Raw genomic sequence first — 10302 nt, 5'->3', positions numbered from 1 at the left:
ACAGTGTAGCTCCCGCGGACCGCACAGCACGCCACATCTCCTGCACCTCACACAGCTCCCTACCGCAACCGGACCACGAGGCCGCGGCCTACACTCACACACAATGCCACCAATGTTCCTCCCCCTATCCCGCTACCTCACACAGTGTATGACAACACATCAAGGTGGAACAGGCAAAACATTTCTCATAAATTTACTCCTTGCAGAAATAAGAATGCACAATCATGTTGCACTTGCACTTGCATCATCTGGCATTGCAGCCACTCTTATGGATGGAGGAAGTACTGTGCACTCAGCTCTTAAATTACCACTAAACATTGCTCATGAAGAAAACCCAACATGTAATATTACCAAGACATCTGGCCAAGCCCGTGTTCTTCAAATTTGCAAACTTATTGTTTGGGATGAGTGTACCATGGCGCATAAAAAAGCACTTGAAGCCCTTAATACAGTAGAACCTTGCAAGACTTGCGTAACAATAAACAAATAATGGGTGGTGCTGTCATTCTTTTAGCTGGTGATTTCAGACAAACACTTCCAGTCATACCACGATCCACACCAGCAGACGAACTTCATGCATGCCTTAAATCCTCTATTTTATGGCGACATGTCAAACATTTTCCATTAACAACCAATATGCGAGTCCAACTTCTCGGCCACTCAAATGAACAACTTTTTGCACACACACTTCTTCAAATAGGTGAAGGCACTTTACCTACTGACTTAACATCAGGTGAAATTGCTTTTCCCACACATTTTTGTCACATGATGACATCACTTGAAGATCTCATACATCACGTCTATCCAAATCTCTTACACAATTACACAAACCACCAGTGGCTCTGTGAAAGAGCCATCCTTGCTGCCAAAAATACTTCTGTCAATGACATCAATCATCAAATTCAAGACATTATTCCAAACACAATTACTCAATACAACTCAATCGATACAGTTGTGGATTGCGATGAAGCCGTTAACTATCCACCTGAATTCCTACACTCCCTCGAACCATCAGGGATGCCACCACATCATCTTCGCCTCAAAGTTGGAGCACCCATCATGCTACTTCGCAACCTACACACACCTAACCTTTGTAATGGAACCAGACTGTGCATAAAAACATTGATGCCCAACCTAATTGAAGCTACTATCTTAACTGGCAACGCCAAAGGCCAAGATGTCTTCATCCCCCGCATTCCACTCATTCCTACAGACATGCCTTTTACTTTCAAACGGCTACAGTTCCCCATCAAACTAGCTTTTGCTATCACCATTAACAAAGCACAAGGACAATCTATAAAGTGCACTGGTATCAACTTAGAATCACCATGTTTCTCCCACGGCCAGTTATATGTTGCGTGCTCTAGAGTTGGATCCCCCCAACAATTGTACATCTTTGCTCCAACTGGAACTACCAAAAATGTCGTTTACAAACAAGCATTACAATGAACATTGACTTTCCTCAATTTCCATGAACTCTACATATTGCCATAAGAAATTACAAAAAAATGAAAGACACTCAATACACTACTGTCATCTTTTATTACTACATTATTTTACAACACACACTTTAACATTACATCAAATACACTCCTCTCAACAATGGACATTCACATCTTTCAAGAAGCATTTCCAACAATAACATTTTCAAAAATAACTACCGTAACAACTAACATACACTTCAAACATTTGCCCTCATATACATGTGCTTTCTACTACTGTTGATTTACAAACACAATTCTAACTAATATTACATAACATTGGCATCACATTACAACTTTCACATACAACATTTACACATACTTATTCACACTTCACATCCCGGGCAACGCCGGGTTTCTCAGCTAGTTACATTATAAATCTTATCTGTTTGTCTTCTCATATTTAAGGGTCATCTGTTTAAACTCTTTGGCCAAAGAGTTATAAGCCTGCAGCCACGTCATGGCATGTCCCCTCTGCAGGTCCCAACACTACCTGTAAATAGTCTCAGTTACTTCTAAAAAAGGGAAAATTGTTTCATAGACAAGTCGGCCACAGTTGCATGAAATAACCTGCTACTTAAACAGTGGGGAGGAGTCTGCTTAATCCTAGGGAGCAGGGGTCACTAACCCCCAAACAACAGTTACTTTACTAGTTGACAATTAAACACACACCATCACGGCAAGCTCTAAACCCAACACCAGTGGCATATTTCCTATTAGGTCCGACAGGCCCGGGCCTAGAATGGCAAAGTTTGGGTGTGACATAGATTGATGATTGCCATCCACGCATGGGCAGGAGCGGCTACCGATCACGAATGCACGCCCGAAAAGTACCGATCACGCATGAGCAGCTGGCAAAGGGAGGCAAGCAACAGAATTAAAATGCTATGGTCTGAGTAGCTAAATTAAATAGTTTTATTGAGTTGAGCTAAAACAGCAGTTGCCTTCTTACCATGGTATACTAAATTAGAAATGTAAACTTTAGCCCCTCAAACGAGTTAGACTGGTATTGATTGTTATGGCCTTATTTCAGTTATAACTGTCTGGAAAAATAAAACTCAAACATGTTACAACCTTTCACCTGTCACATTGTTAAGTAGAAGAACGAGCCTGGGGACCCACTAGAGTGGAAAAGAGTTAAAACTTCAAAACTCTAATTGAACCCATTGGTGTATGCGGTGGGATATAAAACACCAGGGTATATACCATGGAGGAACTGGTGAAAGTACTATGCAGCAGCAGCAGCAGCAGCAGCACTAGCAGCAGCAGATATCCATAGCCATTCCAAATGAAGAGGTTACATAGGGCATGTGTATATATATTTTTGTCTCTCTTTCTTCTTCAGCAAAAGCCCTATTTCGAGGTCTGGATGGGAATAATGCCAATTATAAATAGCATGAAGATAACCCTGTGCTAATTTAAACTACTAATGAGCTCAACTATGGCCATTATGCATACAATTATCTTAGTGAAGAAGGCATTAACCCAGGGGGAAACAATGCCTTTTCCTATATTATAGTAGGTAACGTCCCGTTTTTTGTCCTGATTACCTCTTTGACTAGTGGTACCAGAGTACTGCAATTCTCTTGATTAGTGGTTACTGGAAAGTATTATCCGAACACAACTGTATTCAGGAAGTAAGGGGCCCAAAGCGAAACGGTGACAGTTAGTAGTGAAGAAATGAGAATGGTAGGCACTGATAGTAGTTGGATTTGGAGGGCTCTGACGCTGCTGACGCAGTTTGCGCTGCTGGCGTTGCTGCTCCTCACAGTCAGGCACGTGATGTTCATCTCCAGCTTTTTAGTAGGATTATTCTGTGATCTATCCCCAGACATACAAATCTCTTCAGTACTGCAGCCATTCAGGGTCTCATAGCTAATGCTTTGTCCTGTAATACACACCAGGAAAAGTGCTGATTAATTGAGGCAGTGTTATATATATTGACAAAAGTACACTTTTGCTATGTACCTTTCGTCCAGGGATCACCACTTTCACACAGCCTTCCAGTAGAGGAGACAGTCTTCTGACACAGAGGTGAAAAATAAAGCTTTGGCCTGTTTATTTTGCCATTAAGATGTTACAGCAGATAACACGAATAAATCAAAACAAAAGTCCTTGCTCCACTGAGCACAAAAACACAAAAACACAGCTCTCTTAGTACAGGCTTATCTGAAAAACAAATTAGTCTGCCTTACTCTGCTCACAGGCAGGTTTTAACAGCTGCTTAATTAGCAGTTGCAGCTCTGTGAGACCGGGGAGAGCTAGAAGTCCTGGTCTGGATTCTACCTGGTAAATCTCCAAAACGTGGAGTGGAGCACTGGCCCACCCTACTCTCCAAGTGCTCCGTCCCAGGGTCCCAATAGGAGACGAACACTTGAACAAGTGATCACCAGGGGTCACTATAAGCCCTATGAATTGCACTCAAAAGTTACAGTATACAAATATGTACACTGTTGTAGATGGAAAATGTCTAATTGATAGGACCAAAAGAGGGTCCACTGACATCGCAAAAAAAAACAAAAAATAATAACATTGTAATAAATTTATTTGTAACAAAGAAACAAAACCAACATATATAGGGAACATATATACACAGGATATTAAAATGGAGCCCACGTTGGGCACCAAATAATCTGGGCTCGATGCCAAACTTTCTTCTCCCAAGTAATGCCTCGTGATAAGTTATATTCTGCACTAAGCATAAACACAAATCACGATATTTTACTTATAGACTCTCGGATTCACACCCTAAGAGGGGTATTGTGAGATTATTATAAAGAAAGATCACTCAGAGTTTGTATAAGATAAGGTTTGTTGTTTATTGTATTACAACAAAAATAACCAGAAATATCATAAGCCAAATTGCAAAGATAACAAGCTAACTTTGTAAGCTAACAGCTAACAGTAACAATCCATTTCTAACTATGCAGAGATTATTATTTAATTAGTATGCCTGTCATACTCACGAACCCAAAGATATTATGATAGGTCACGCCAGTCTCATCTAGGTCTCGTCTCAGTGTGGTTTCCCACTTCGGTTCTTAATCAATAATCTGTCACCCTGACTTGTATTGTGTCTTTTGTTTACTGCGTACGTGACGGACGTGTGATATGTGACAATATTCTATGGCTACTGACATGTGCTACCAACATTTACAGTTTGACCGCAGCGTGACCACAGGGTGTTTACTTGATCCCCTTCTGCTTTTATGCGTATGTACCTGTGTACCAATATCCTGTCCACTTCTTAGCAAAACAACCCTTATTTCTAAGACAAGAAAAAGCTATCATTCTGACAATATGCTCTAAGCTCTACTAAGACATAGAATTATACTATATATGTACCTGTAACCTGTAATAATTATGCTATATATGTCCTAAGCTACCTGTAATCCATAACACCCCCTCCCCCCTCCTTGCCGCCCCTTCCTTCTCTCCCCCCACCGCTGCCTTCCTTTTCCCCACCGCTGCCTTCCCCATCCCCCCCTGCCTTCCCTCCCCCGCCCCTGCCTTTCTCCCCCCCGCGCCTACCTTTCTCTCTCCTGCCCCTGCCTTTCTCCCCCCCGCTGCCGCCTCTCACCCACCCGCTGCACTCAACACACACCTGCCGTCTCTCACCCACCCACCACACTCAACACACACCTGCCGCCTCTATGCACATTTACATCCTGGGCAACGCCGGGTAAAAGCACAATATTACTCTGACAATCTCCACCAAAATACATCAAACCCAGCTAACTTCTGGAAGGTTATCAACAATATATTGCAGCCTCCTAACCATCAACAACCAAGTAATATCACTAAGGGGGATATTACTCTGACAAACCCCACTGACATTGCAAATGCATTCAATGATTACTTTGTGGGGTGTGCCACTAACTTATTAGCAAAACGCAGCCCAAACCACAAACCTGAATTTCATCCTGGGAGTACCCCTATAGTCCCACCCCCTCCCAACACTGCCCACAATTTTCAATTTGGCCCAGTATCTGAAGAGGAGATTATACAAGTGCTCCTCAAACTAAAACTAAGCAGCCAATGTGGAACTGACTTACTACAATCTAGGATCCTACGACTTGGTGCCCCAGCCATTGCCAAACCAATTGCGTCCATAGTCAACTCTATCCTGTCTGCAGGCCATATCCCTAAGACCTGGAAAACTGCCAGAGTTGTCCCAATCTTCAAAAGTGGAGACAAAAACACAGTCTCAAACTACAGGCCAATCTCACTTCTCCCAATTCTATCCAAAGTCATGGAAAAATGTGTCCACTCCCAATTAAGCGATTTCTATACCAAGACAAATTTCCTAGCCAATTCCAATCTGGGGTTCGTCCCAAACACTCCACCGTAACTACCCTGCTTAAAGTTTGCAATGAAATCCAGTGTGGAATGGAACGGGGTCAACTCACTGGTGCAGTATTCCTAGATTTTGCTAAGGCTTTTGACACAGTTGATCATGCTATCCTGCTTAACAAACTCCAGAGCTCTGGAATAGGGAAGCATGCTTTAAACTGGTTTCAGTCCTACCTATCAGGAAAATCCCAACATGTGTCCATCTCAAGCTCTAACTCCAACCCCATGGATATCACCTGTGGTGTCCCGCAAGGCTCTGTTCTGGGGCCCCTACTCTTCTCAGTGTTCATTAACGATCTTCCCACAGCTTGTAAGGAAGCCTCAATACACATGTATGCAGACGACACAATCCTATATGCACACAGCCATAGCCTCTCTGACCTTCAACACATACTTCAGTCTGACTTTTTGAGACTCGAAAACTGGATTTCCCAAAACAAACTGTTTTTAAACACTGACAATACTGTAACAATGGTATTTGGGACCAAGACTAAATTTTTAAAGCTTCCAGTGACTGAGCTCCTGATTAGAACCAACACTAACACCACCCTAACCCCTGACACTAGTTTTAAATACCTTGGCTTATGGTTTGACACATTGATACCCTGACAACCAAAACCTATGCCAAACTAGGGGTACTTTACAGGAACAAATCCTCCCTAAGTCTCCTGGTCAGAAAGCGTATCACACAGCAGATGCTAATGCCAATTATTGACTATGGAGACATAGTATATGGCTCGGCACCTCAAACCCACCTTAGCAAACTTGACACTCTCTACAATTCAATTTGTCGTTTTGTTCTCCAATGCAACTACAACACACATCACTGCGATATGCTCAAAGAACTAGATTGGTCATCACTAGAGTCTAGGCGCAAAGTTCACCTTTCCTGTCTTGCCTTTAAATTCTTCATGGGCAAGCTACCCAGCTATCTGAACAAGCTCCTCACCCCTACCACTTGCAGCACTAATCACCTGAGATCAGACTCCAAAATACTGTTCATGGTCCCAAGGCTCAACAAAGTATCCGGACGTTCCTCCTTCTCCTTCCGTGCACCCCAAAACTGGAACAACCTACCAGAGACTCTCACATCCACCACCAGTTTAAGTTCTTTCTAAGGCTGTCTCACACTATAATCTGGTCTGTAACTGTTTCATACGCCCATAATATATATTTTCTTTAACTGTGCTCGCAATGTCATGTATATAATGTATACCCTGTTCATTGTTCATTTATGTAACTGTATTTGTAACCATGTATGATTTGTTTTACTCTGTGCCCAGGACATACTTGAAACGAGAGGTAACTCTCAATGTATTACTTCCTGGTAAAATATTTTATAAATAAATAAATAAACAAATAAATAAATAATATTAGCTATCTGATATACCCAGAGTTGCTCGGGATATAAATCCGTAATAGGTAGTATTATTTATAAATAGGGGAACAATAGGATCACTATTTGGTGGAAAGGTTGTATAATGATGTTGAAAAGAAACATGGAAGAAAATCTAATACGATGTTGTTTAAAAATTGTTTATTGTAAACACACCACAGTACAATGTATATTTTAGTGACATAAGTGATGTAAAAATGTGAGGTGTGTGTCCCGCTAGGGTGTGAGCGGGTGTGAGGTGGTGGGCATCTGGTGAGTGCAGGTGGCGGCTGGTCAGTAATATCCTTGCGTAGGGGTGTGAGTGTGGTGGGTGGGTGTGAGGCGGGAGGCGCTGGGTGAGTAGTGAGTGGGTGCGGCAGCTGGTCAGTGATGTCGGTGCATAGAGGCGACAGGTGTGTGTTGAGTGTGGCGGGTGGGTGAGAGGCGGCAGTTGTGTGTTGAGTGTGGCGGGTGGGTGAAAGGCGGCAGTTGTGTGTTGAGTGTGGCGGGTGGGTGAAAGGCGGCAGGTGTGTGTTGAGTGTGGTTGGTGGGTGAGAGGCGGTAGGTGTGTGTTGAGTGTGACGTGTGGGTGACATGCGGCAGCGGGGGGGGAGAAAGGCGGGGGGAGAAGGGCAGGGGGGAGAAAGGCAGGGGCAGGGGGTGAAAAAGGCAGGGGCGGGGGGGAGAAAGGCAGGGGACGGGGGGGAGAAAGCATGGGCAGTGGGGGGAGAAAGGCAGGGGTGGGGGAGGAAAGGCAGCGGTGGAGGGAGGGAAGGCAGGGGCGACAAGGAGGGGGAGGGGGAAGGGTGGGGTGTCACTGTGTCTGTGTAGGTGTCTGTCATGTGTGTGTGTGTGTGTCTGTCGTGTGTGTTTGTCTGTCGTGTGTTTGTGTGTCTGTCGTGTGTGTGTGTGTGTGTGTGTGTGTGTGTCTGTCATGTGTGTGTGTGTGTGTCATGTGTGTCGTGTGTGTATGTGTGTCTGTCATGTGTGTGTGTGTGTCATGTGTGTGTGTGTCATGTGTGTGTGTGTATGTGTCATGCGTGTGTGTGTGTTGTGTATGTGTGTGTATGTATGTCTATCATGTGTGTGTGTGTCCGTCTGTCATGTGTGTGTCTGTCTGTCATGTGTGTGTCTTTCTGTCATGTGTGTGTCTGTCTGTCATGTGTGTGTCTGTCTGTCATGTGTGTGTCTGTCTGTCATGTGTGTGTCTGTCATGTGTGTGTGTTTCTGACTCTGTCATGTGTGTGTCTGTCATGTGTGTGTGTCTGTCGTGTATGTGTGTGTGTGTCTGTCGTGTGTGTTGTGTGTATGTGTGTGTCTGTCGTGTGTGTCTGTCGTGTGTGTCTGTCTTGTGTGTGTGTGTCTGTCATGTGTTTGTCGTGTGTGTGTCTGTCATGTGTGTGTGTCTGTGTGTGTCTGTCATGTGTGTGTCACTGTATGTGTGTATGTGCCACTGTATGTGGGTGGCACTGTGTATGTCAGGGGGGAGGCAAAAACGGAGCTTGGTGGGGTCAAAAACGGAGCTGGGGTGTCAAAAACGGAGCTGGGGGGTCAAAAACGGAGCTGGGGGGTCAAAAATGGAGCTGGGTGGGGGTCAAAACGAAGTTGGGGGGGTCAAAACGGAGCTGGGGGGGGAATACTCACACGTCTCAGTTAAGCCTCCCCCAGCAGTAGCAGCAAGAGCACCATGGAGCATTTTGTCACCTCAGGAAGCAGCAGCAGTGTGGCCGGGGTCCTATGGGTTAGAGCACACCGGCCAATGAGAGCCGAGGGTGGCGGGACACACGGGGTGGGGAGACACACCGGCCGTGGGAGGGCGGGCAGACCGATGGACCAATCAAATGGTCTACAGACACTCACAAACAAGATTTTCAATTATATATATATATATATATATATATATATATATATATATACAGTGTTCGACAAACCTATACATTTGCTCGCCCCGGGCGAGTGGATTTAACCCCCGGGCGAGTAAATATTGGCCCAAGCAGCACACGTTTGGTACTAGGTGGCGAGTAGATTTTTTTGTGTGGCGAGTAGATTTTTTGGTGATTTGTCAACCACTGTATATATATATATATATACAACTGTATGCTCATCTGCATGTCTTAGGCAGGTCTGCAACCCCGCCTTTCCCCATTATCACCCAGCATACAGCACTTCCACTGCATCAAGGGATTCTGGGAAATGACATGCAAATGAGCACATAGTGTCACTTCTTGCCTCAAAAACCATTTTTAACATAGTTCCCTATAGGCTTAAGCTTGCTGCATGGTCACAGCTTTGAGCACAGCCAGGGTTAAGGTGCATACCCAGAAAACCACCAACAGACAGCTGTTTCGACCTTGATGGGGCTCATCAGTGTGGGGTTGATTTTAACTGGGTATGCAAAGAGGCTATGGGATAGGCTATACCATAATACTGAGTTAAGTTATGGTGAGTAAAAAAAAGTGACAAAAACCCTCCACAGGAAAGCAAATATGCAAATACAACTGTATGCTCATCTGCATGTCTTAGGCAGGTCATATATATATATATATATATATATATATATATATATATATATATATATATATATATATTCACAGACATGTTTCAACCTTAATGGATATCATCAGTATGAAGTTGGTTGTACTGCTGGCTTTGCATTTTCAAGACTGTAGGGTTTACCATCACGTTTTAAGTTATGGTGGGTGAAAAAGGCAACAAGAAACCTCCACCATATTGCATATAGCAAATAAAAAGATAATTTGTGAGCACATTCCCATGTCTTAGGCAGGTCTGCAACCCTGACTTTCATCATTATCCCCAGCATACAGTGCTTCCACTGCAGCAAGGGATTCTGGGAAATCTGATGACTGATGATACCCATTAAGGTTGAAACGTGTCTGTGAATGGTTTCTCAGGCTTTGCATCTGATTCCCATGCTGTGCTTTTAAGATGTGTTAAAAGTGAGCATTAGCTTATATAGGCTCCATGTAACAATGGTTTTTCAGACAAAAGGTGACACATTGTGTGCTCATTTGCATGTAATTTCTCAGAATCCCATTGTCACGGTAGCTAGTGATAGGTTATAATAATACACAC

General features: G+C 43.7%; 1 protein-coding gene across 3 annotated transcripts in view; it reads right to left on the bottom strand.

The window, feature by feature from the left end:
• LOC142497953 (uncharacterized) overlaps positions 1 to 10302 on the bottom strand; it is a 153275-nt gene that overhangs the window by 27005 nt on the left and 115968 nt on the right. The window contains exons 7-8 of one of the 3 annotated variants that reach the window (XR_012802358.1): positions 8854 to 8944; positions 3260 to 3369 (exon numbers count right to left, since the gene is read on the bottom strand). The exons of 1 other annotated variant lie outside the window; for it this stretch is intronic. Coding sequence is in view for 1 of the 2 variants with exons in the window: in XM_075606424.1 (XP_075462539.1) it covers positions 3092 to 3369 (278 nt within the window). In the remaining variant the exon portion in view is untranslated. Of the gene's footprint in view, positions 1 to 1684; positions 3370 to 8853; positions 8945 to 10302 lie in introns of those variants that run through there. One more of the 3 variants, XM_075606424.1, reaches the window with a different exon arrangement.

This window comes from Ascaphus truei, chromosome 6 (assembly GCF_040206685.1).
Source record: "Ascaphus truei isolate aAscTru1 chromosome 6, aAscTru1.hap1, whole genome shotgun sequence".
Lineage (NCBI taxonomy): Eukaryota > Metazoa > Chordata > Amphibia > Anura > Ascaphidae > Ascaphus > Ascaphus truei.
This window is presented reverse-complemented; position numbering and strand designations above follow the sequence as displayed.